The sequence below is a fragment of the Notolabrus celidotus genome, chromosome 10, assembly GCF_009762535.1.
Source record: "Notolabrus celidotus isolate fNotCel1 chromosome 10, fNotCel1.pri, whole genome shotgun sequence".
Lineage (NCBI taxonomy): Eukaryota > Metazoa > Chordata > Actinopteri > Labriformes > Labridae > Notolabrus > Notolabrus celidotus.
This window is the reverse complement of record NC_048281.1, coordinates 28569756-28597249: the sequence shown is the minus strand read 5'-3', so window position 1 is coordinate 28597249 and position 27494 is coordinate 28569756. Positions and strand designations below refer to the sequence as shown.

General features: G+C 41.7%; 1 protein-coding gene across 2 annotated transcripts; it reads left to right on the top strand.

Annotated features, from left to right (window-relative positions):
• Window positions 1-3551: 3551 nt before the first annotated feature.
• On the top strand, window positions 3552-26925 carry med14 (mediator complex subunit 14). 2 transcript variants are annotated; one of them, XM_034693799.1, is made up of 29 exons: window positions 3553-4034; window positions 7656-7682; window positions 7786-7891; window positions 8022-8195; window positions 8323-8452; window positions 8558-8686; window positions 8822-8929; window positions 9852-9984; window positions 11365-11515; window positions 11622-11733; window positions 12829-12954; window positions 13133-13211; window positions 13563-13722; window positions 13876-14070; window positions 15149-15283; window positions 15375-15451; window positions 15543-15703; window positions 15915-16061; window positions 16211-16455; window positions 18251-18520; window positions 20065-20308; window positions 20801-20923; window positions 21149-21325; window positions 23627-23865; window positions 23978-24157; window positions 24270-24377; window positions 24629-24754; window positions 24881-25070; window positions 26215-26925. In XM_034693799.1, the coding sequence occupies exons 1-29, from the start codon at window positions 3859-3861 to the stop codon at window positions 26286-26288; spliced, it is 4302 nt and encodes a 1433-aa protein (XP_034549690.1). In that variant the 5' UTR covers window positions 3553-3858; the 3' UTR covers window positions 26289-26925. The 2 variants fall into 2 exon arrangements, with proteins under 2 accessions (XP_034549691.1, XP_034549690.1); XM_034693800.1 differs by lacking the exon at window positions 20801-20923 and having other exon boundaries at window positions 3552-4034.
• Window positions 26926-27494: the final 569 nt, after the last annotated feature.

Sequence of the window (27494 nt, the reverse complement as noted above, 5' to 3'; positions counted from 1 at the left end):
CTTCACTTTACAGCTGCATTAAAATCTTCAGCAAACAAAAACTGTATGATATTCCAAAAGCAGTATTTTCCAGGCCTGTGGTGTGTTCTTTCTTGTACAAAGTAAAAGTTTTTTAATATTGTTGACTACTCTACTTTCTTGCAAATGTGGTAAAAAAATGTATTTAGAGATTTATGGGTTACATTTAATGTATATCCACTTTATTGCCAGGATTGGCTTCAGTATAATTGGATATAGTTTGTCAGTTTTTCCTGCCACACCCAACCTGTTGTGTGTCCCTGTGGACATAAGTGCACAATACAACTCCACTCTTGGAAGCCCCTAAGTGATGGGTGCCTAAGGGAGCAATAAGAGCCCCTTAAAGACTTGAATTTGCTGGAACATTAGTTAGATCATGTTGCTGTTAATTGACAGTACTGGAGCTTAGACAACATGTCCATTATACCACCAGGATAGCTTCGTTTTTACAAAGTGAAGTCAAAAAGTCAGTTCATTGGATTCTAGAAAACACAAGTCACAATATGACTCACTTCATACGTGTGATTAAAAGCATTTCCCATCTCTATGAAAATTAGTTATATTTCTTTATGTGTTATTACCTAAAGCTCTCTAAATATGAGATTCTACATAGAAGGATTACAGGAGACACCAAAATGATATCATATCTGCTTACATATCCAGATATGTTTCTCTGATGACACAGCAAAAACAAGGCCAATAGAAACTGGAGTGATCCAGTGTACGAGACACTTATCCTCCCCTCCCATCATGCACTGGGTTCTTTGTGCTCTGTCTGTGCTGTGATTTGCCTTGGTCTAAAGTAGGAGCTCCCTTTTGACTAAATTCACCTTAACTGTGTTTCAGTAATATATGTACATAATAGTGTTAAAACACCCTTTTTCATAATGTCTTTGCAGGCTTTCTGTAGGTGTTGAGATGCAGTGGAAAAATAAAAGATAAGCTTTGATCTAAACTCAAAACACTCAAAAATGAAAAGTATTAATGTAAGGTGTGCTTCCTAACCCATGAATAGAAGAAGAGAAAAGATAAAACACATCTATAAAGGAGAGTAAGCTGTCTTTATTCCATGCTGTATTCAAGCTATTGTTAAGAAATCAGCTGTTTAACAGATGCATGAGTCAGCACTTTTTTAAGGTGTAAACATAAGAACTGAGGAGTTACAGTATTTACAATTACATATGTTATTTCAAAACAGTGTTATAAAAAACAATGTGTATTGTGTGCTCAAGCTTTGTCCTCTGTGATAATGTGTAACATGATATCATATAGGTCCCCATGGAGAAGAGGGGGGACCCATAGCATAAGTCTGTCAACATAATCCTGAATCCATTTTTTTCATACATACAGAATCTCTGTATAATTTTGTCATCTTAATCGTCTATTGTAATTTTACAATGCCTGTATACACAGCACTGTTATTGCATTGAAGTCCATCCTGGAGGAGGGCACTCTTCGTTGCACTACATCTGGTTTTCACTACTGCAAGGGTACCAGAAGGCTCTTCACCACCTGTAAGGCACCCATCATAATTTCTCTACGTGATGGGTATCCTTGGGGGCTCGTTTGTATAATTTCTCCTCTGGATGGATACCTGGAGGGTACTTACTAATGTGTTCTGCACAGTTAGGGCAGCCTAGAACTCCTGAATTGCGTTTATACCATTGATGCACCAAAAAACACTTATTCATGGGTTTTTTTATGTTCTCCACTGGAAGGTAACCCCAAGGACTCTGCTTGTTGTGAGCCCACTAAAATGGCACCATATAGGCCCCTGCATAAGGTTTTCTCTATGGCAAGGCAGGATTAACAACACAATCCCATTTTCTTCTCTGTGGGGGTACTCTAGATTGTACTCCATTACATTTTTCTCAAAGGAAGGGCACCCCAGAGGGCTATATTGGAAGGCCACCTGAGTGTTCATCACCATTTCTTCAGTAAGAGAACCAGAGAGGGTCCTGCTTCCCATTTTCCTGCAAATTGGACTAACATAGGACACAGGGCAATGTTTTGTCCACCATTGGGCATCCAGTTTTATGGAAGGACATACATACATTCATGATTTATTAATAACTCAGTTTTTTTACATAACAAGTGCATTTCTGTTTTTTCTACAAGATTTTCACTTAACGTCAAATCACCAGGAATGTATCCCTGAATGTATCCCAATCGAGTAAACATTTCGAGTTAACAAGATCAAATATCAGTGACAATGGGGAAACAAATTTTGCTATATTGCCAGAAATCAGTCGTTATCATAGGACTATGGAGGACATTAAATATATGCCTGTCCTTGTGCGGCTTCCATACAATGGATCACCTTGAGGTGCATTTCGACCAAGAGTTCTGGGGTCTTTTAGCCCCCAGAACTATTTTACCTGGAACTAAAAGGTTCCTGTGCCCTCATTGTTGTCTGTGTTTCGACCGCGGGCTGAAGTCCTGGGTAGATTGTGCAAATCAGGCCAGTGACATATGGAAGCTGAAGGTCTCCAGTTTACAGGGTCACTTTTAAAACCGTAACACCGGGAGAGACGCCATTCGCGGTGGGTTTAGAGAAGACTACTGTTACAAGCTGCTAAATCAAGAGAATCACAGCTTCTTCTTTTGAAAAGTACACACACACACACACACACACACACACACACACACACACACACACACACACACACACACACGCACAAACACACGTACAAAAAAAAAAGATAGAACAAATGAAAGAAAGAGAAATCAAGTGAATCACAGATGTGTGTGATGTTATTGTGGACAGAGGGTTGAATAAACACTCTGCGGTTAAGCTACCAATCAGACACGTTCAGCATTAGAGGCCCTCCCCCCCGAAAGCCCCGGGACCTTTGAAAAGTACCCCCCTTGCAGGGGCTTTTTAGGGGGGAGATTATTTACCCCTGAACTAAATTTAGACCTTGGGTCCACCGGTCTAGACGCACGTAGTTCAGGGGTAGAGTCCCTAGTTCCGGGGGTAAAGTTCCTTTGGTGGAAAAACCCCTGAACTACATGCGTTTCGACCAGTGGAACTAGGGTCTAAATTTAGTTCAGGGGTAGATAACCTCCCCCCTAAAAAGACCCTTTTGGTTACACTGTCACCCCATAGTCCTGAACTGAGACATTCAATTCAATTCAATTCAAAAAACTTTATTGCAATTTAAGGCAAAAACAGACACTTAAATTATAAGGATTGTACATGGGAAGGGAAGGAGTATAGGATGGGATATCTTCTTTTTATTCAATTGAGCTATACCTTTGATACAGACATTTTGTAAGACTCAAAGTACCAATTAAAAGAACTTACAAAAAATATATTTTAATTGATTTAACAGTTAAATAGCCAACATATTGTCATTTACTGCCAGGCCAACAGATACCTAAAAACCATTAACGTGTATTTAAACCATTGAGCCAAATATTAGTGACCACACACTTGTGAAATGCTGAGCAGTGAACATTCTGTTTTTTTCTCACACTTACCCTGGCCTGAAAACCAATGACCTAGCGTACAACAGCAACAAGAAGAAACCCCTCCTGCCCTGGCTCCCGATCCGTGAAGATCTAATCCGGGTTTTCTCTCAGACCGGACCGACGTTGAGACAGCAAAGATGGCGGCTGAGCAGCGTTGAACCCCCTCCGTAATGAGTTCCCAACATTCGCGTATTTGTTGAGTTTTCTGTAGTTAAATAGACTTGCGGCTTACCCCTTAAGCTCGTCTTAACACAGATATGTTGTGAGGCTGTGAGTTTTTCTTCCAGCCGTTGTAAATCTCTAGTTTTCTGCTGTAGCGGTGAGAGTTCATCGCAGTAGCTTCTTAGCTCTGATCGTCATTGTAAAATGGCTCCGGTGCAGATCGGGTCAGATGGGCAGCTCGTCCCACTCGGAGGTCCGGTGGTCTCGGGTCCACAGCCACCACCACCCGGGACCCCGGCTACACAGGGGGTCCGACTCAGTCTGCTTATTGAATTCCTTCTTCAGAGGACCTACCATGAAATCACCCTGCTGGCAGAGCTGTAAGTAACACATCAACGGTGTAGGCCTCAAATTAAGCTAACAGGCTGCTAACATTTGTAAACTGGTGAAGATGCTCTTCTTTAAAATCTCACAAGTAAACACTACTGCTCCATCAATGAGAGGAGACTCGTTTCATGTTAACCCTGTAGGTGGAAGCTCTGAATATATCACTGCTATATGAGGGGGCGTACCGATACACAACACATAGCATGAAGATCCGAAAGTAAAAGTTTGATGAATGACTTTAATGTTGGATACCATCAGTCACAGTTTCTTCCTACCTGGTTCCTTTCCCCTGCAGAAGGTTGTAATAACATTAAAAGTTGCATTATAATAATCAACTCCACTTTATATAGCCCCTGTCATCTGTCATGAAGTGCTTCACATACAAATGTGCACATTTAAAGCAATGCAATGTGTTAAACTCAATGCTTTAACATTAAACATAAAGCAACCCACAAGTATTAACAAACATCACATGTTAGGCAACACATGTTTATTTATAATGCACCTGTTATACACTGAGGCAAGTCAAAGTATTCTGCAGAGTAATAAGACACAACAACATATTTTAAATCACAAAGAGCAGCAGTGACATATTTAAAACTCATTCAAAGTTTTCATTGAAATTCTCAAAATTGTTAAAAAATATTAAAATAGAAGAATAAAGGTTAACATTTTTTTTCAGATTTAGTCGAATGTTAAGTTTGCAGCCATAAGAGGGTAGACTAGGATGTGTGTTTTAATGTTGGATACCAGGTTGGTGATGAACCACTTCAATCAGTCACAGTTTCTTCCTACCTGGATCCTTTCCCCTGCAGAAGGTTGTAATAATAGTAAAAGTTGCATTATAATAATCAACTCCACTTTATATAGCCTCTGTCATCTGTCATGAAGTGCTTCACATACAAATGTGCACATTTAAAGCAATAAAATGTGTTAAAGTCAATGCTTTAATATTAAACATAGAGCAACACACAAGTAATAACAAACAAACATCACAGGTTAGGCAACAGGTTTATTTATAATGCACCTGTTATACACTGAGGCAAGTCAAAGTTTTCTGCAGAGTAATAAGACACACAAACATATTTTAAATCACAAAGAGCAGCAGTGACATATTTAAAACTCATTCAAAGTTTTCATTGAAATTCTCAAAATTGTTAAAAAATATTAAAATAGAAGAATAAAGGTTAAAATTTCTTTTTAGATTTAGTCCGATGTTAAGTTTGCAGCCATAAGAGGGTAGACTAGGATGTGTGTTTTAATGTTGGATACCAGGCTGGTGATGAACCACTTGAATCAGTCACAGTTTCTTCCTACCTCCATCCTTTCCCCTGCAGAAGGTTGTAATAACAGTAAAAGTTGCATTATAATAATCAACTCCACTTTATATAGCCTCTGTCATCTGTCATGAAGTGCTTCACATACAAATGTGCACATTTAAAGCAATGACACGAGTTAAACTCAATTAAACATAAAGCAACCCACAAGTAATAACAAACAAACATCACAGGTTAGGCAACACATGTTTATTTATAATGCACCTGTTATACACTGAGGCAAGTCAAAGTATTCTGCAGAGTAATAAGACACACAAACATATTTTAAATTACAAAGAGCAGCAGTAACATATTTAGAATTAATTCAAAGTTTTCATTGAAATTCTCAAAATTATTTAAAAATATTAAAATAGAAGAATCAAGGTTAAAAAAATAATTAGATTTAGTTGGACGTTAAGTTTGCAGCCATAAGAGGGTAGACTAGGATGATGGATACCAGGCTGGTGATGAACCACTTGAATCAGTCACAGTTTCTTCCTACCTGGATCCTTTCCCCTGCAAAAGGTTGTGATAAAAATAAAAGTTGCATTATATTAATCAACGCCACCTCTCAACTTATTTATAGAGCACCTTTCATACACAAAAACATGCAGCCCAATGTGCTTCACAGAATAACAGAGAGAGAGAAAAAAACAGCAATGGTAAAATTATAAAAGGCATGATTATAAATAAAATACTTAAAAATAAAATAAAATCAACACAGTAAAATTAATAAAATAAGTAATAGTGAAAAGAAAAGTTGAAAATGAGGTAGCGTTAACAAATTCAGATGAGTACAAGAAATAAATAGATACATAAATAATTGAATTAGATAAATTAATTTTAAAGCAATGATTAAAATAATACAAATAATAATGCAGTCCAGGGCTGAAAATATATTACTCCAAATTAAAAGCTAGATTAAAAGGTTAGTCTTAAGTTTACTTTTAAAAACACCCTGAGAGCTCGCCGTTTTGATGTCCAGAGGCAGAGAGTACCAAAGCTTAGGGGCATTTATAGAAAAGACAAGTCTACATGTCATCTGTCATGTAGGGCCTCACATACAAATGTGCACATTTAAAGCAATAAAATGTGTTAAACTCAATGCTTTAATATTAAACATAAAGCAACATACTAGTAATAACAAACAAACATCACATGTTAGGCAACACAGGTTTATTTCTAATGCACCTGTCATACACTGAGGCAAGTCAAAGTTTTCTGCCGAGTAATAAGACACAATAACTTGGACAACTGGTCCAAAACTCTGCAGCCTGCATCATCACCAGAACCCCCTCCTTTCACCACATCACCCCTGTCCTCCAGCAGCTCCACTGGCTACCGGTCAAACTCAGAATCAATTTCAAAATCCCCCTTTACACATTCAAGGCCATCCACAACCTCTCCCCCCCCGTACCTGTCTGATCTCCTCCACATTGTCACCCCCTCTCGCTCCCTCAGGTCCTCCTCCTCCTCCCTCCACCTCTCTGTGCCCCCTGCCCGTCTCAGCACCATGGGGAGCAGAGCTTTCAGTCGCTCTGCTCCCCAACTCTGGAACTCACTCCCCCCAGACATCCGAAACTCTGACCCACTACCCCTCTTCAAATCAAAACTCAAAACCCATCTGTTTCAAACTGCATTCCCTGCTTAATTTCCACTGCTTCATTTTAACTTGGTGTTACTTTGTTTGTTGTTTTTATTTATTTTATCGTGTTGTTTTTTTTATTGTGTTTTAATCTGTCTGTAAAGCGACGTGAGTGTTTTGAAAGGCGCTTCTAAATAAAATGTATTATTATTATTATTATTATTATTAATAACAGATTTTTAATTACAAAATATTTAGAATTCATTCAAAGTTTTCATTGATATTCTCAAAATTAATAAATAATATTAAAATAGAAGAATAAAGGTTAAAAAAAAACAGTTTGATTTCTCCCCAAAGACGTTGGCCGGTGGCTCTTGACTTACTATGTTGGCTGATATTACATAAAATATACTCTGTTGATGTTCACTGTGTAGACATAAAGAAGAAATATTTACAAAAGGAAGGAAATGAATCCTGTGCTAGGCTCCTCTTCTCTAGTTATGTAAATAATACCAACAAAATCTATTGACCCTGTTGTTGTACAGAACTGTAATTTTGTTTGTCTGTGCCTTTTTTTCAAATAATTGTAAACTTCAATCAAAATAAAGTGTAAGAAAATAATAACAATTTGATTTAGTTGGACGTTAAGAGGGTAAAGTAGGCTGTGTAAAACAAACACAGTGTGTTTAACTCTTCTGATATTTATGTTCCAGGCTTCCCAGGAAAACAGACATGGAGAGGTATGTGTCTTTGGATGTCCGACTTGACCAATCATCGTTCTTTCACTAATACTGTAATGCTGTTCTTATTTCACATAAACCTAATTCTTGTTTCCTAAACCAGAAAAATGGAGATTGTCCAGTTTGCCAGTCGTACCAGACAGCTCTTTGTGCGACTGCTAGCCTTAGTGAAATGGGCGAGCAATGCAGGGAAAGTTGAGAAATGTGCGGTATGTTGTGACCTCCCTTACTGACCTCCCTCTGTATATTTTTATGAAACTCTACAAATTGTCTGCTTATCATCATTCAGCACACAAATATACTCACTATCATCTCTCTTCATTGTTTCCATTGTGACAGATGATTTCCAGCTTCCTGGATCAGCAGGCCATCCTGTTTGTGGACACTGCTGATAGGCTAGCATCGCTGGCCAGAGATGCTCTTGTACATGCTCGTTTGCCGAGCTTTGCCATCCCCTTCGCCATTGATGTTCTCACCACAGGGTCATACCCACGCTTGCCAACATGCATACGAGTAAGTATTCAGACTTTAACCTTTACCCTTGGATAAAAGAAGTTAAAGTTCAGATTGGCTTTGAGGAATGGTTGTGTTTTTGGTGTGTTGGCTCAGCTGTTTATTTTGTCTGTGTCCATTTGTGCAGGATAAGATCATTCCTCCAGACCCCATCACCAAGACTGAGAAGCAAACCACCTTGAGTCAGCTGAATCAGATTCTACGGCACCGCCTCGTCACCACAGACCTCCCACCTCAGCTAGCAAACCTCACAGTTGGTAAGCAGCTTGTGTGAAGACCACTTATTCTACCTGTCGATTTCAGACGTATCTCCATTAGGAGTGTCTCAAATGCCCTATTTGCTTGTGTCTAACTTTGCGTAGCTAATGGGCGTGTGAAGTTTCGTGTGGAAGGAGAGTTTGAGGCCACTTTGACAGTGATGGGAGATGACCCTGATATTCCCTGGAGGCTGCTGAAGTTGGAGATTCTTGTGGAGGACAAAGAAACTGGAGGTAAGTCATGCACTAATCCAGCTCTGCTGCATAGTGGATGTCATTTATTTTTAATTTCCATTCCTACATTTATGTCTCTAACTTTTGTTTGTTTTCTATGTGTCACCCCATTCTAATGCTCCCCCTCGTTGACAGATGGCCGAGCCTTGGTCCACAGTTTGCAGGTGAACTTCATCCACGAGTTGGTCCAGGCCCGTCTATGCGCAGACGAAAAACCCCTACAGGACATGTACAACTGCTTGCGTATCCTTTCTCTGAATATTTTCATCTACTAGCACACATGCCCAAACAGACATTTTGGGTGCGTCCTGTACGACCACAAACACTCTTGGCCTTAGTCCCAGTTTGATGTGGACTGCTGCAGCAGGGTGGGAGAGTGTGTCTGAGCATATAGAGTATTGACTGGTCCAGCAGACCCATGCAGCATTCTAATGAGATACACAGCTGCAGAATTGCATCCTCCTGAACGGCCTCTTTTTTTTCATTCAAAAAAAACACAACCCTTTTTTTGTTACTGACAGGAAAAGGGCCTCTCCGTTCTCCTCACAGCCTGTCACCTGGTCAGGTCATGTGAGGTGCGTATCTCTTTATGGAGATGGTTGTTTCTGATGCTGAAGACCATACCAAGAGGGTTTGACATATCTCTGAATTTTGGGAAAATGGCAGCCTAATGAGTGTGTAAACCATTTTATCATAGCATTTGCATAGTACGCCTGTGATTTCTTGACATGAATCACACTGCTACAACTTATACATGTAGAAGAGGGTTTGATCTGACCTAACAACCAGAGTCAGAGCCTTCAGACTCATCAGTAAAAGGAATAGAGAAACAGCACCTCGTTAGGATTCATGCTAACTTTAGAGACCCTTATCAAGCATGCAGGAAAAGTACGACTGTGCTTATCACAATGCTAATCAGTACATCCCTGCTCTGCCTTCCCCCCCCCAGCCAATGCTCGCAATGCAGCTCACCGTGTCAAAGAGCAGTCTGTGCTGGGTACAAATACCCCTTTTTATACTCACCAGAGTGTGTGCGTCTTGAGGATATGTGTGTGCGTGTGTTATGAATATTAATGGAGGTAGATGTGTGTAGTACTTCATCTCTACTCACCTGGCCTCGGTATTTTTTCCCACACCGTGTCTTCTTTAACCACATTGTTTCCAGACTCCTTCTGTCTGTCGCTGCAGCTCGAGGTGCTCCACTCTCAGACTCTCATGCTGATCAGAGAGCGGTGGGGCGACCTGGTGCAGGAGGAGAGATACATGCCTGCAAAGTACCTCACTCTCACCGTGTGGAAGTAAGAGTCAATGAGTTTTCTTCACATAGATATAAACATGTTCACTGTTTTTCTTAAGGAACTACCAAAATTGAATGACTTTTTTAGATCAAGACTGAAGGCAGTGAACAAAAGAATGCAGGCAGAGACCAAAAATATGATCACATTAGGATGCAAATTTCAAGTATTTTCCATGATCGATCTTTAGAAATGTGAACGATCAATTATCGATTAATCATTCAAAAAAACATAAACATTTTCTTTCACGACACAATGTATATAACTGACGATATTAAATAGCTACGGATCATATTTAGGTGGTGTTAAAAAATGTTAAACAGAATCAGAATCAGCTTTATTGGCCAGGTATGCTTGAACACACAAGGAATTTGACTTGGTAAGCTGTGCTCTCTTTGTACAAGAATAAAAATATAATAATAATAACAACAATAATAATAACAACTGTAAACACAAAAAGAAGAACAAGTAGGCATTGCTAATATGTACAGGCTAAAATGATATGATATGAACACGCTGAATATCAACGTTTGGAGCAGGCTCATAATCTCCACAGTCATAAAAGTGAAGGCTCAGACTTCAACTAGGGAACTGAACAGAAACATATTTTAGACTCACAGTGTCCAGTTTTCTGTCTACTCACTCTTATTGAGAAAAATAAGCATGTGAACGTGGTCAGGTGTCAGCCAGGAGCACAACCGAGTCATAATCAGTCCGGCGGCGGAGAAAAAAAGCACTCGTGGAGACCTGTCACTCAGCTGCACCCTCCAGCTGAGCGTCTCTGCTGTGCGCAACACCTTCAGTCAGCTGATTCACATCCAAACATGCTTTAAACTTAAAACACCTCCCTGATAGCTGAACCAAATATGAGACCACATGATGTTTGTTCCACGTGATCTAACGTGTTCCACGTGAGTTCTTAACAATCAATTAATCGATACTCGATTAATTGTGGACATCCCTAAATCACATTATTAGCTTTACAGGAATAAAGACTGAGTTTACAGCAAGAAAGGAACAAAGCATCAAGTAAATCAAAGAAAAAAAAACATGACAAAGCAAATACAAAACTTAATTTATGCACACTCCAAGGAGAGTATCTTGCTTTTATAACCCTCTCTTCACCTGAGCACATTCTCCTCATTTCCTGTTGTATGACGCTACTTTGAGGTCGTTTTTTGCAATTCTATCTTCTAAAAGAAAATGTCTACATAAGCTGTTTTTAGCTAAAGCTAGATTCAAAAACAGGAAATATAAAAAACAGGTGTGTATTATTCTGGGACAACTCATTATACTGCCCAACTAAATGTTTATAGGAGCTTCAGATAATTGTTTAATTGTTTTATCATTCAAAGTCTAATCACTACTTTTCTTCTACTCTAGCCAACAGGTTCTGGGGAGGAAAACAGGTACAGCATCAGTTCACAAAGTCACCATCAAGATTGATGAATCCGATGGATCCAAGCCATTGCAAATATCCCATGAGCCTCCTCTCCCCGCCTGTGACTCCAAGTTAATGGAGAGAGCTATGAAGGTAAGGCGGATGTGTTTTCTATGCATTGCTCAGTTACGGGCAGCACAGCTTACTTTTTAAATTTCCTGCACTTCAGTAACGTCTGCTCCTCTCCTCCTCTTTCTAGATCGACCATCTGTCAGTGGAGAAGCTTCTGATCGACAGTGTGCATGCCCGCTCCCATCAGAAGCTGCAGGAACTGAAGGCCATTCTAAAGGCCAGCAATCCCAGTGACAACTGTATGTATTTACTCTGCTTTCTTGTTATTCAAATAGTTTAATAAGGTCTTAAGTACCTAATGTGCTCATTCACAGAAACCGGTCCTGTCTCAAGCAACGGCTGCAACCTCGTATTGATTAGTGACACTTGAAACAAAAAGTGTAGAGAGAATTATTTAAGGCTAAAAAGGGGATTTAAGTGGTCTTGATTCTGATACATTGCATTTTTAGAATACCAGTGAGATCTTGGGAATATGCTTCATCACATATCCTCCCTTATATCTCTCACTTAGATTTACTTCAGATTGTTTTCTAAAAACAAAACACTCCACCAATCAGAAACGTTCAGCTTTGCAGACCCTGCCCCCAAAAGTTCTTGGATTTTTAGAAAGTACCGCCCCTTTAGCAGGGACTTTTCCAAGCATAGGGCAACTACCCCAGAACTAAATTTAGTCCCTGGTTCCTGTTGTAGAATCGCACATGCCCCTTTTCTACCGAGGCAGTTTCGGGGCCGGTTCGGAGCTGGCCCTGAAAGCCGGCACTCAATTGAGAACCGTTTCTTTTTGTGTTTCTACTGCGAGTGAACCGGCTCCTGGCCGGGAAAACCAGTTCCAGAGCGGCTCCAACTCTTTGCAGGTCTAGAACTGCGAACCGCTTGCGTCAGGGGTGAGGGGCGGGGTTGCCATGATTAAAAAAAACACACATCAAACGTGTTTCCCCATTGTCCTGCAGCGAAAAAATAAAAGAGACTAATGGATTCAAGGCCAAAGCAGTGGTCGGCCGAGGAGACAAGCTGCTGTTGTCAGCCATCGTTGATGTTGTGAGGGAAAGTTGGCGCTAGCGCTGCTGGGAAAAGTGGTCAAGTAAATCTGACATCATGACGTACCTCTTCCACGGGCTTGAGTGGGCGCAAAAACAAACGGGTGCCGTGTTGGGTCCGAACCAGCGCAAGCACCAGCCCGGAAATACAACACGGTTTGCGTTGGTTGAAAAGAGTTAACAGAGTACCTCTGTAGTTCCCAGGGAAAGTTCCTGCTCTGGAAAAGCACCTTTTGAGACGTCTGCAACATTTACAGTGATTCTTACATTTGGGTTTGTTTTTATTTCTGTTTTCAGCGTTCATCGAGACGGCTTTACCTACTCTGGTTATTCCAATACTGGAGCCGTGTGGTCGTTCAGAGTGCTTACACATTTTTGTTGACCTGCATTCTGGCATGTTCCAACCCATGCTGTATGGATTAGGTAAGTCCGCAAAATGTAACACTTAACTGTTTTTCTGTTTAGTCTTTGTTCACTGTCTTGGTTCAAACTAAGCGTGTTTATTTAGGTCGTGTGTCGTTAGTTTTTCTGTGATTCAACTTGTCCAGTTTCACATTCTCATCTTTGTTAAAACATGAACTGTGGTGTGTCCTCCTTCCAGATCAGTCCATGCTGGACGACATTGAAAAGACCATTAACGATGACATGAAACGCATCGTCTCTTGGCTTCAGCAACTGAAGTAAGTCTAGCTTTTCTATTTTTTTGAAAAGGCATGAACACAATATGTTTATTCAGGGAAAGCAGGACATTTTTTTTTTTGGCATGGGTGAAAGATAACAGTGGCAGTTCAGTCTGACGCCTGCCTCCCGCCTCTAGCTCGTCAAACTGAGTAATTCCCGTCATCCACAGTAGCTGTCAGTAGCATCACTTGGCTGAGCAGGTGGCAAGATGAGGTGTTGAGAATCGCCTGTGAGTCTGTGTTACGTATGAATGCTGCAAGTACCAGCGTGAGCTATGAAACTGAGATGTTTTGTAACATAGATTTCAGCGGGACATTGAGTCTTTTTTTCCATTCTCTCTCTCTCACAAGGTTCTGGTTGGGGGAGCAGCGCAGTCGACAGTCTGTGAAACACCTTCCCACTGTGTGCACTGACGTCCTTCACCTATCGAACTCTGCCTCTCACCCTGTTGGCAGCTTGTCAAAACACAAACTCTTCATTAAGCTCACACGTCTTCCGCAGTGCTACATTGTGAGTTCCTCAACCCATACTTCACACTTCATAGGACTTTAATACAATTCCTTTTTTACGTTCAGTTTTTCAGTGTTGTATCCTCCCTCAAATTCTCCTCTTTGGATCTTTCAATCCCTCTCTTTTTCCACTCCTCATCTCTTTTTAATGCAGGTGGTGGAGATGCTTGAAGTGCCGAGCAGTCCCACAGCGTTGCAGTACAAGTACTCTTTCCTGTCAGTGTCTCAGCTGGAAGGAGAAGACGGACCCATGTGCGCACAGCTCCTGCAGCACTTCAAACCCAACCTAGAACACCTCGTTCAAGACACCACGGCAGGGAGAGGGGCACGGCCTGGGACTAAGAGAAAGGTAGCTGCTGATAAAAATAGCTATTAAGGAAACCTTTATTTGTAGATGATGGTCACAACTTGATTTCATGAACGTTAGCCCTTATGATGCAGGTTTCTGGGACCATGACTGTCTCTAAAGGGTAAAACTTCTTGCTTATTGATGAGGCAGATGGAGTTTATTTTGAGGCAGAGATGAAAATACAGCTTTTTATAAGAGGTTGTAACAACCTAGCTCGTGAGGGGAAAGGGAAGTATCATTAACCCAGGTGTTAAGGGTAAACAAAGTTATTTATTACAAAAGAAGTAAACAAATTGAGCATGTGACAAAATCAGGCAACTGAAAGGGACCGGTGAGGACTACCCAAAGGAACAAAACAGTAGAACCAAAAGAGGAGTCTAACCTAGAGTTTGGGCTATCTGCCTTTTCTAAACAAAACAGAAGTCAAAATAACAACCTACCTATCTTACCTGCGAAACCAAACCACATAAGTGAGCAGCACCCCTAACCTAGTGAAACTAACAAAGTCATCTTGACATGTATGGGCAACCAAAAGCTAAACCCTGGCCCAGTTTAGGTCTAATGCCTCAGTTTCACACTACCAACTCTAACAGACGACAGGAGGCACGGAGCAAGTGTCTATCTGATCTCCCTCCATCTTTCATCTGGTCTGCGCTTTCATCAGAGGGCCCTCCTCTGATTGGCGGGCAGGTTCCGCTCGTTTACCAATCACCTTGCATCTTGCAGGACCTGGGGGAGGAGCACACACACACACACACACACACACACACACACACACACACACACACACACACACACACACACACACATTCACATTCACAGACGCTTTCTGTAACTTAACTGTCCAGTAAAAATTACTTTCAAAATGCATGAATCAAAAAATAACGGTTAGCTTTAGTCCTGTGAAATATTGTAAGACGCTCTGACTGTTCAGACTTCTCGCTGTAGCAACTTTGCAATGCACAAGCCTGTATTCAGTTTTTGCTTGTACAGGTCAGCCCCCTCTTGTGTTTGAGGATATGACACGTGTACCCAAGTGTCCATCACTGTGTAATTTCTTGCTTCTGTTGTTTTTCAGAATTCAGGGGACCCGGGGGAATCGGAGCCAAAGAAGCCTAAACGATCTGGAGAGATGTGTGCCTTCAACAAAGAGCTGGCTCACCTAGTAGCAATGTGTGACACCAATATGCCTTTCATTGGCCTCAGAACAGAGGTACATGTTTAAGTTTGAGTCATACCTGGCAGTTGATCGGTCTTGTGTTGTTTGGCTAACACTGAATGTTTCTCTGTCTGTGTTTGAGTAGATGTCCAACATGGAGATCCCAAACCAGGGAGTCCAAGTGGAGGGTGATGGCAGCAGTCATGCAATACGTCTACTAAAGTAAACAGAATGCTTTTAAACTCTTATTTCTTCAAGTATGATAAAAAAAAGCTGTGGTGACTTCACCGTGTATGTATTTTTTGTCTTGCAGGATTCCTCCTTGTAAAGGTGTAGGAGAGGAGACCAGGAGAGCTTTAGATAAATCCTTACTGGATTGCACCTTCCGACTGCAGGGCAGGAACAACCGGACCTGGGTGGCTGAGCTGATTCTAGCCAACTGTCCTCTCAACAGCACGCACAGTAAAGAGCAAGGTACACAACAAATACAGACAACATGTTACAGGCTATCACTGAGAGTAGTCTGTACCAAAAAATATTAATTCATCAAGTCAAATATCGAAGAAAAAAAAAAGGCAAAAGAAAAAGGCATGGAAGAGATTTGTATGTATGTATGTATGTTCCTCCCTCTAAATATAACCTTAATGTTAATATGCATACAAATCTGAATGTCCTCGTCCAATAGCATCCACACGGCACGTGTATCTGACCTATGAAAACCCTCTGTCGGAGCCGGTTGGTGGGCGAAAGGTGGTGGAGATGTTCCTTAACGACTGGAGCGCCATCAGCCAGCTCTACCAGTGTGTCCTCAACTTCTCTCGTGCACTGCCAGGTATGTTAGAGATGCTTTTACTTAAAGTGTATGGCTTGAAACAAAGGTGACGCCTCATCTTCAAAGTGATTCAAACATTAACTTCTGTGAGTTTGAGCCATGCTTGTGTAGAAGTCACCACACACTGAATTCATCACTTCCTCTTGCAGAGATGCCATCCTTCCTGAGCCTGTTCTCCGAGGTGCGGCTTTACAACTACCGTAAGCTGGTGCTGTGCTACGGCACCACCAAGGGCAGCTCCGTCACCATCCAGTGGAACTCCAACAGCCATCGCTTCCACCTCGCCCTGGGCACCGTGGGGCCGAACTCCGGCTGCTCCAACTGCCACAATATCATCCTCCATCAGCTACAGGAGATGTTCAACAAGAATCCAAATGTGATGCAGCTACTGCAGGTACACAGAGACAGGGTTACAGATATGCTGCCTTTGAAGACTATTATTATTTTATTATTTATTGTTTTATTTATTACTAGGGATGTAAGGATATATCGCAAGATGGTAAAAAATCAATACAAATAAGGGTGGATGTAAATCGATTCAACAAAATTTGTATGGGGATATTATTTTTAAATAGTAGAAGGCGTTATCTGCATTTCACTCCACTTGTTCAACATCATTAAGTGGTGTTTTAAGTTTAAAGCATGTTTCAGAATCAGCTGACTGAAGGTGTTGCACACAGCGGAGACGTCAGCTGGGGGCTGCGGCTGAGTGACAGGTCTCCATGAGCGCCTTTTTTCTCCGCCGCCGGACTAATTCTGACCCGGTTGCGCTCCCGGCTGACACATGACCACGTTTAAATGCTTATTTTTCTCAATAAGAACGAGTAGACAGAAAACTAGACACTGTGAGTCCAAAATATGATTCTGTTCTGTTCAGTTGTCCTGTTGCAGTAAATCCACATGCTGTAGTCTGAAGGCTGATTTATACTTCTGCGTCTCCCCTACGCAGCAGGGGCTGACGCAGACATGAGCCCCACATACTTGTGCGTCGGTGTGTCCGTGTCGCGCAGCAATTCTCCGCCGAAACACTAGAGGGCAGTGTGGTCTCTCTGATAGCCGGTCGCCTGCTTCCTGCCCCGCTACGATCTCTGTTTACTTTTCTACAGCGATTCAGAGCGTGTTATGTTAATCTACAGCTGATACATGTTGCTGTTTATCATACAGACATGATTACATGAAGAATAGAGAGGAGGAGATGAAATACACGGCCGATGTGCGGCCGATGTCCGGGATCCCGGAAGTGCTGTGAATGCGGGAAAGACAAAGCCGTCAAGCAAACCAATCACAGAGCTTGCGGTCCGCGTAGTTACATTTTGGAGGAGGTGCACGTCAGCTACATGCGTAGTCCTCTGCGTAGGTACGGGAGCTACGCGGACCTACGGCGTAGGCTACGCCGTCGATTCGACGCAGAAGTATAAATCAGCCTTGAGTCTTCACTCTATGACCATGCGTCCACAGAGATTATTTACAAGCCTGCTCCTCACGTTGATATTAAGCGTGTTACCATTTTGAACACCTCAATATGATCCGTAGCTGTTTAATACAGTCAGTTATATACACTGTGTCGTGAAGGAAAATTTGATTCAGGGGAAAAAACACATTTGGTATTCTTTTTGACATGGAAATATTTTTCATTTTTTTAATCATTAAATGATAATTGATCGTTAACATTTCCAAAGATCGATCAAGGAGAATACTTGAAATGTACATCCCTAATTTACAGAGATTCACCTTATTTGTTTTGATATTTAAAACTTTCGTTTGGGAATCGTTCACTTTCAATTTCTCTATAATTGTTCTAAAATTTTCCAACAAGGTATTTTTGTGTGGTGATTTTAGTATTTTTGCAAGGTGCTAAAAAAAAGCATGCAGTGGTTCTATTTGAGTTACAACACACCTTAAAAATGAAAAAGGAAATAAGAGAATAAATATATATTGCAACTGTCCATATCTGAGAATTGAAATAAAATAATAGTTATTAAAATTTTGAGTTGAATCCACTTTTCTTGAAAATCGTTAGAGAATCGTGAGAGAATAAAATAGTTGTGAAAAATCGAGTCCTGAGGAAATGCTACATTCAAATTCATGCTAGTTTTCTGTGGCTACCAACCCTAGCTTAAAAACAACTTGAATGATACTCTGGTTTTCTTGTTCTATCCATGGTAATCTATTTATTTTTGTCTCTTTAGGTGCTTTTTGACACACAGGCCCCTCTCAATGCAATCAACAAGCTACCAACAGTGCCCATGCTGGGCCTGACCCAGCGCACCAACACTGCCTACCAGTGCTTCTCCATCCTACCACAGTCCCCCACACACATCCGCCTGGCCTTCAGGAACATGTACTGCATCGACATCTACTGCCGAAGCCGCGGCGTGGTGGACATCAGAGACGGAGCCTACAGTCTGTTTGACAACACGAAGATTGTAGAGGGCTTCTACCCGGCTCCTGGACTCAAGGTAGTGTTTTTGTCTCCAAACAAAAATCATGAAACTGTTTTTAAAGAGGGTTAATCCACAAATCCTGAACCGTGGCCTGTTGACATGTTTTTCAATGAATACTTGGAAGACTCTAAAGTCTGTACTGAAAATACAAAGTCTCTGCCTGCAGCCACATCAGCATAGAAAACAGGATATGGCAGGAAATAATCGGTCTGGTTATGTCCCAAGATAAATCGAGCTTCTTTAAGGTCACTTATCTTGAGTTATTTGTGGAACTCCAGGAAGTTACTGCAGTTTGCTGAGAATGTGTCCTGCCAATAAACCCCCGAATCAATTTGTGTGGATTAAAACAACAAATGCAGTGTTGACTTGTCACTTTCTGAAGTTGCAGTGTGGCTTATTTTAATTACACACCGTCCGGCTAGGTTTTTCCCTTTTCCAGATTCCATTCTCATTTCCAGCATGTCGCCTCTTACATCCTGTGCAATAATAACAAAAAGTCTTTCTTACAGCTCTTCTCCTGCAAAAATATGATACAGACAGTTAGTGTGAGGATTTTATTTTATTTTTAATATATTTTTATTAGGTTTTTCTGCTGTATACATCATTCAAAAAGTGCATGTTACCCAGTTTTATATTTTTACAGACAAACAAGAACGCATCATACAATGACAACCACTAGAGTCCAATCCAATGTGTTTTGAAATGTTATCTTAAAAATAAGAAAACAGGAAGGACTCACGAATCGGAAAGAAGAACAAAAAAACCCACAAAAAAAATAAAAATAATAATGCTAATAATAATAAACACATAAATAAATAGATCAAGATAAAAAATGTTCTTACTTATTTCTTACTTACAAAATCTTGAAATGAGTTTCCACAACTTGGCCCACGAGACATACACCACATTAGTCCTCAAGAGAGGGAATAGAATTTACAAATGACAGAAAAGGACCCCAGGTCTTTTTAAAATTATCTGAACAACCTCTAGAACTATACTTAATTTTTTCTAAATAAAGGACAGAAAGAAAGAAAGGTACTTTTATTAATCCCCAGGGGGGAAATTACATTTTTTCACTCATGCTATTTTTGGACATGCTGCACAATCTGTTTTTTCTTGGTATATACATACAAATGCACACACATGCAGTGAACATGCTTAGGGAGAGATGTCAGAGTGAGGATACTGCCGTCAACCAGTGCACCCCGAGCAGTTGGGGGTTCTGTGCCTTGCTCAAGGGCACCTCGGCAGTGCCCAGGCAAGTGAACCAGCACCTCTCCAGCCACCAGTCCACTTGTCAAACTTCGTCCATACTCGGACTCAAACCGGCGACCCTTCGGTTCCCAAGCCAAGTCCCCTATGGACTGAGCTACTGCTGCCCCAAGGAAGGACATTAGGTATTGTAGCCAGGAATTTTCAGATGGCGGTTTAGGATCCTTCCATTGTAGAAGAATGCGTCTGCGGGCCACAAGAGAAGCAAAAGCAATGATATTTGTTAGTGTGATGATTAATGTGAATTCTAAACTCTGTCCTCCTCGTCTCTCCTCCCCTGTGTTCAGACATTCCTGAATATGTTTGTGGACAGTACCCAGGATGCTCGCAGACGCTCCGTCAACGAAGACGATAACCCGCCCTCGCCGGTGGACGTGATGGAAAGTCTGATCAACCATTTACAAGCTCCACAGCCGCCGCCGACGATGAGAGGAGCAGGGGGAGGCGTTTACCCTCCTCTCACTTCACCGCCTCCGAACTACCACGCTAACGTAACTCCATCACAATCTATGATGCCCATCCAGTCGCCAGGTAACAACAGCAACTTTGCCTCACGGTGTTTGTCTCGGTGTGTGTGAGTGAGCAGTGTCGAGCATTTCAAGCTAACACACAGGATTATAACCGACAAATAGTTGTTTTTGATAACACCATACTGCTGTCATCCACCGCCCTGCTCAGTTGCAAGAGTTAATGTAAACGCCAAAAAAAGAAAGAGGTAAAGCAACCATGTGTGCCCGTTTTGATTTCTGTGAAACCATGAGATCAGCTTTGTTTCTCATGCAACATACACACGCCTCACAGCAGAGAGGGAACAAAGCATGCATTTAGTCCTGCTCCTTCCATTCCTCTCCATCTCAGCCCGCCAGCCTCAGACTGCAGCCCTTCCGCCCTGCTCGGGAGTGTGTGTGCGCGTGTGTGTGTGTGTGTGTACATGAGCGAGTCTGTGCCTGCGTGTGCAAAGCGAACTTGTCAACCTCAGAGTCTGACGAGCCATTTGGTGTGTGTGTGTGTGTGTGTGTGCAGGGAACATCCATGCCTCTGGCTCCCCTAGTGGAGCTCTGAGGGCACCCTCTCCTTTTGGGCCCACCCCGTCTCCGTCTTCTCTGGGCATAGCGATGGGTCAGACCAGCTTTGCCAGTCCCCACGGTAAGCAGCAGGGTGGTGGTAAACGCTGGTCTGTCGGGCACGAGTGGGATCAGACTAAACCTAACATCTTTACAGGGCACTTTGAGGCTGCAGAACATCAGCAAGTATAGGACCAAGTGGTTGTAGATAGTTGGGCACACAATGGTATATTCATGTCACTGTTTTCTACTGTGATGATTCTAAGTCTGTTTGTTTCTCATCGCTGTCTTCTCTCCTGTACCTCAGGTGCTCTGGATCCCAGCTCTCCATATGCCATGGTGTCTCCCAGCCACAGGGGTCAGTGGCCGGGCTCACCCCAGGTCTCAGGGCCTTCTCCTGGGGCAAGGATCCATGGGATGTCCCCTGGTAATCCATCACTGCACTCGCCTATCCCCGACCCTCATTCTCCTCGTGCTGGGACCAGTGAGTAATGCTTTCTCAATGTAGCCTCACATTATCATTAAAACACACACATAAACAGAATTTGGAAGTTAAACCTAAAGATTTATTTCAAGTGAACAAGAAAACAGGGCTGCACATCAGGTTGTTTCAGCACTGACAGCAGGATGTGCCTGTGTGTGATGGTGGGGTTGAAAAGTGAGTTGTTATGGTCCTGTCACACCTTGACGCTTTAGCCAGCGTTTTCCCGACGTGTCAAAATGCCTCTAACGCTGACATACGCTGATGTTTCTTTCAATTTTGGGCGTAAACATACCGTATTCTAGGGATGCACCAATAATTCGGACACCGACTTTTATCACCAAAACAACACGGCCGAAACAGAATGTTGTGATGACGCAAGCAAAAACCGCAGCCAGTACGCGCTCGTCTGGATAAGGGCCAACATGTCTGCATCCGTTCTTCCTTTAATTGCAGCACTAAAGCGTCTTCTAAGCAAAGAGGTTGACACTTCATCACGACTGTACTTGATCCACGTTATAAAGATCATTACTTGGATGTGGGAATAAAGCAGCGAGCTCGAGAAATGATCCAGGCCGCGATGGATACAGAGAACCTGCTTGGAGACCGAGAAGCGCACAGCGCAGGAGAAGGAGAACAGAGCAGAAAAAAGGACTTGTCTCTCTGAACCAGATGAGTGGCATGCACTTTCAATGAGATCCTTGATTTTAGTGAGGTCAGTACACAGTCAGAGCCATAAATTTAATGGTAGGGGAGACCGGGGACAGTTGTAACATTTTTGATGTTTCTGTTTGTAACTTTGAGCTCTTTTAGCCCAGTGAGTTCAAACTGCTACACAAACTAGCTTCAAGTGTTTGCTAATAAATGGCCTAGAACATGCCTGTGCAACACAAACAGAAAATGCATGGCTTAAACTCAAATCCAAGGAGTGAAATGTTACAACTGTCCCCGGTCTACCTACTAATAATTGGCATAATAATTTATTTTGGTGTTTCGGTTTTCGGCCTTGGTTTCCAAATTTTCAGTTTTCGGTTTCGGCCAAGAATTTTCATTTCGGTGCCTCCCTAGCATATTCATAACTGATGCCCAACTATAGTCCACTTGTGCAAAGTGTGCGTCAGCTTAAAAACGCTGACGAAGTGTATAAAAATGCTGCCGCTCGTTAATGATAATGTATTAGATGCACTTGCATTGATGATTAAAAAACATTTGTGTTTTTAAAACTCTGCAGTCTCTCTTTGTGAGAACATGATGAGCCGTGGAGAGTGTCAGAGGAGTGAAACCAGCAGGAACACAGCCTCTGGTCTTTACAAGAAGTTACACTTATTGACTGCTCTTTCAAAAACGTCACATTTTGAACTTCATTGAATTCAACAACAGCAGCTTTATCGTTGAACACCAGCAGACTCCGACATGCTGCCTTCAGCTTCTGTTTCAGAGGCTCTGCTCTCTGACACTGAGTGAGGACTCCAAGGCTTCTTACACTCACACACACGCAGACACACAGCTGAACGTGTGTGAACGATGGCATAACTTACCTACAACTTATGGCAGGGGAATGCCGGACGTATGATCCATACACTGCATCCTTACTCGCCGTACTACGCCGTATACCAGCGTGCTTCAGTGTGCTTTTAACTTATAGAAAACTTACCTATAACTTATTCAACGTCTGCCAGCTGGCTAAATCGTCAAGGTGTGACAGGGCCATTAGGTAAATCAACAAATCAATGTTGCAGATTTGTATTTCATCTCTTTTCAAACTTGATTATTAAAGATATACGTTTTTATATTTCATAAACACAGCAGAGACAGACAGGTTGTTTAATAATGTTTATTTAGACACAAGTTGTTGTCCAAATTATATCTCCACCTGTCCGTCCTTCTCCATGTCAGTGCCTGTGTTTCTGGCACTTTAAGTTGAATTAAGGTCAGGGTTTGTTTTGAGCCTTTTTGAGGGCCCAAATATTATCATTTGAAGTTGTTGATTATAAACCAGTAGATCAAAAATATCTGGTCATATGTCCCATACTTATTTTTATCACAATGTTTGTTTTCACAGTGCCCTGCAGCAATAATAAATACATAACATCAGAAAACAATCATGGTACTCATCTCATGTTACACTGAGAAAATAAACCTTGCAGCGCTCTCTGGTGGGCAAACTGTTACATAAGCTCCATGCAATGTTTCTTAATCATCTTGAAATAATAAACACTAAGTTGCTATCCAGCTGCTTTGTCCTCATGATGACCGGAGTTCAAACGTGTCTGTCCCTTCTTTCTTTCTCTGTCTTTGATTCAGGTTCACAAGTCATGCCTTCCAGTATGCCTCCACCCCGCAAGCTACCTCAGCGCCCCTGGGCTGCCTCCATTCCTACCATCCTCACCCACAATGCCTTGCATGTGCTTCTGCTTCCCTCACCCACTCCCTGCCTGGTGCCGGGCCTGGCAGGAAGCTACCTCTGCTCGCCACTAGAGCGCTTTCTGGGTTCAGTGATCATGAGACGGCACTTACAGAGGATCATCCAACAGGAGGCTAATGTAAGTCAAAGATGTGGAGACATTTTCAAAGTGTATTTTAATTTCCTCTTAGTTTACATTTTGTTTTTCTGCTCTTCCTCTGACTTCATCCACTCTCTCCACTCTCCTCCAGTTATCGATTGTGAACTCTAACGAGCCGGGGGTGATCATGTTCAAGACGGACGTGCTGAAGTGCCGCGTAGCTCTCAACCCAAAGAACTATCAGACGCTGCAACTTAAAGTCACTCCGGAAAACACCGGTCCCTGGTCCCAGGACGAGCTTCAGGTGCTGGAGAAGTTCTTCGAGACTCGGGTAAGAATGCAGCATCCGATTAAAGCCTGATAGTTGTAGAACTCCAACACAAAAATCTCAAGTACTCTTTGTTATTCTATTTTTAATCCATATTGTGTTAAACTCTTTCTAGGTTGCTGGTCCTCCCTTTAAATACAACACTCTGAATGCCTTCACAAAGCTGCTGGGTGCACCCACAAACATCCTGAGGGACTGTGTGCGCATCATGAAGCTTGAGCTGGTGGGTAGCTTTTTGTTTTATGCAAAGCAGTCTCTGATATAGGAAGGAGCAGGATCATTTAACACTTTGTGTACAAGTAGAATACATTTTGACATCAATCCTAAAACATTGAGTGATAAATGATTGTTCAAAATGACGGTTTAAACATGTTTCTGGAAGCATGATACATTTTTCCCTTACACAAGAAGGCCCTTTGAGTAGCCTCTGTGTTTTAAAGGCACTATCATATACAACATGTCTTCCTCTTGCAGTTCCCCGACCAGGCTGCACAGCTGAAGTGGAACGTGCAGTTCTGCCTCACCATCCCTCCCAGCGCCCCCCCGATCGCCCCTCCTGGAACCATCGCTGTGGTGCTCAAGTCCAAGATGCTCTTCTTCGTAAGTCTCAAGAACTCCTCAGCTTCATGTCTCCACAAACCACACACCTGTTCAGCCTCATTTGAACTGCACACGCCCACCTGACCCACCTGACCCTGTGTGTGTGTGTGTGTGTTTGCCTCACAGTTGCAGCTCACCCAGCGCATCCCAGTGCCCCAGGAACCCGTGAGCATCATCGTGCCCATCGTGTACGACATGGCGACTGGTCTCACACAGCAGGCCGACATTCCCAGACAGCACAGCTCGTCTGGGGCAGCAGCACTCATGGTGTCCAACATCCTCAAGAGGTTTAATGAACTGCACCCTGCCAGACCGGGTGAGACTTGCACTTTGAACTCTAAATCATTCACTGAAAGTTGTTATCAATATGTGTAAAAAATCATATTCAACAATGTCCAAAATTCAACATCACAGATGGATTCACTGAATCAACACGTGAGAGGAGATAAGCGCGAGTAGCAAAGACGTTTCAACACGGCTTTAAAATCCTTTTTAACTCAACAAGCCGTGGCAGAGATCGGCCGGTGTTTTGGTTTAATCCGCGACCCTGTTAACTGGAGACTTTCAGCCGGATGCATCCCTCATAAACGTCTTTAGACGATCATTAAATATCTGATGAGGATATTTTGAAATCTTCATAAAAATGAAACTAGTTTGCATTCCCTGGAACTCCCTCTGTGTTTCAACAGCTGTGTAAACTCCACAAACACTGACACGTTCAGCTGAAGGTCTCCAGTTTACAGGGTCACTTTTAAAACCGTAACACCGGGAGAGACACATTTACAGTACATCAAGAGAATCACAACTTCTTTTGAAAAGTACACACACATACAAAAAAGATAGAAGAGATAAAAACTAATGAAAGAAAGAGAAATCAAGTGAATCACAGATGTGTGTGATGTTATTGTGGACGACGGGTGGAATAAAAACATTGCGGTAAATCTACCAATCAGACACCTTCAGCATTAGAGGCCCCGCCCCCAGAAAGCCCCGGGACCTCTGAAAAGTTCTACCCCCCTAGCATGGGCTTTTTATGGAAGAGATTATCTACTCCTGAATTTAATTTAGACCCTAGGTTAAAAAGGTGCAGATATATAGCATAGTTTAACAGCACAAAATATGTATATTATTCTTCTGCAAGTGTTTTACATAATAGTTATTAATATTACAGTGAGTCTTTTTCTGCACTGATCAGTAACACAGGCTATCAAAGCAGCTTCTAAAAGACTTAACTATGTTACTACTGCACAGTATGCTGCATGCACAACTGTTATATCTTTGGTAACACTCTTACAGTCTTTGTGCCCATACCCAAATGTCCTCTGGGCTGACATTCAGCACAACATCCCTCTCTGTTTTGTCATTTTGCTTAATTGTATTAGCTTGAATGTTCAGTTTTGCCTCCTGTCCTCACTCCAAACCGTCCTCCTAAACCTTGTTATTTCTTGTGTGTCTTTCAGGTGAGTGTACGATATTTGCTTCTGTTCACGAGCTGATGGCCAACCTCTCCTTACCCCCCGGCACCCGTCAGTAGAAACAGATTCAGAGCCATAAAAACAACCAAACTTGGAGTCTCTTTGAGGCTGAGGAGCTAACAGACTGTGGACTCAAGATGTCAAAATCAAGCATGTGTTCTCACTGCTGCAGACCCTGGACCTTTGACCTGTTGTATAATTTCTGAAGGGAGTAACATGTACAGCTGTGGACATCTGTCTCTATTCTTGATGGAAGCCACGCACTGATTTTTGCCTAGAAGGTTGATCTTTGGGGTCATTTCATGCAAAAGGATATAAATGTTATTTTTTCCTCCAGGTGCACTTGTAAACAAGATTATCTATTGAATTTAAGGTTGTTTACAAAATGATGTACATTGCTGTATATTTGAGTATTGAAAAGAATCAGGTGAGTTAGATTTTTGCTAGAGAATGTCTTTTGTTTTGTTTTGTTTTTATAACGCCAGACTGATATTATTGTAGTATCAGGAGATATATTCCTTAGCACACTGTTTAAATGTTTCTTTGCCTCGACTTTGTCTGCATTTTTATTTCAAACTCTCACTTTGAATACTGGAAAACTGCAACAAACTTTATATGCCACTTGTATTTTATTAAGAGTCCGATTTGAAACAACCTGCCTGACTTTGCTATTTAATAAACCAAGCCTAGAGTTGGTTTGTGCTTTGAGGATCTTCTGCTGCGAGTACTAAAAGTGTTATAAACAAGTCATTAGTAAAAGTAGCATTAACAAATGTTCTTTGACTCAAAAAAAATACAGAGGTTTTTGCATAAAGTATACTTAAGATTGATAGAATTATATGAAGAAGCCCATTCTAGAGGGTTAGTTTATCATTGCTATTATTATACAGGGACAGTTCTTTCTTTTTTTAACAACCTTTTTATTGGGTTTTACTTTTAACAGAGGGTGGAATCAAAATTAATGTAGAAAAATACAAGTACATAAATACAAAAAGAAACAGCCCCACCCCAACCCACCTGTTCAGATCCGGTCCTTAGATCCTTTAACAAGAGTGCCTGATTCAGTGCAAATAAAAAGACATTTTGGGAAAATGAATAGATAAGTGCTTAGGAAAAAATGAGTTAAAACAAATAAAATACATTTATGGGAGTCAGTTGAGATAATACAGATTGTCAAAAAACAATTAAAAAAAAGAACAATACAAAGCAAAAAAAAAACACTGATGCAGAGAGTGAAAATGGAGTATTCCGCTCTACAGGGACAG

What these genes read in the sequence shown, in the direction of transcription:
- med14 (XM_034693799.1), top strand. Translation starts at nt 3,859, where the DNA reads ATGGCTCCGGTGCAGATCGGGTCAGATGGGCAGCTCGTCCCACTCGGA. An exon ending in CAGCTTTGCCAGTCCCCACG is followed by an intron (nt 20,924 to 21,148) that starts GTAAGCAGCAGG and finishes CCTGTACCTCAG; the next exon opens with GTGCTCTGGATCCCAGCTCT. An exon ending in ACTGCACCCTGCCAGACCGG is followed by an intron (nt 25,071 to 26,214) that starts GTGAGACTTGCA and finishes TGTGTCTTTCAG; the next exon opens with GTGAGTGTACGATATTTGCT.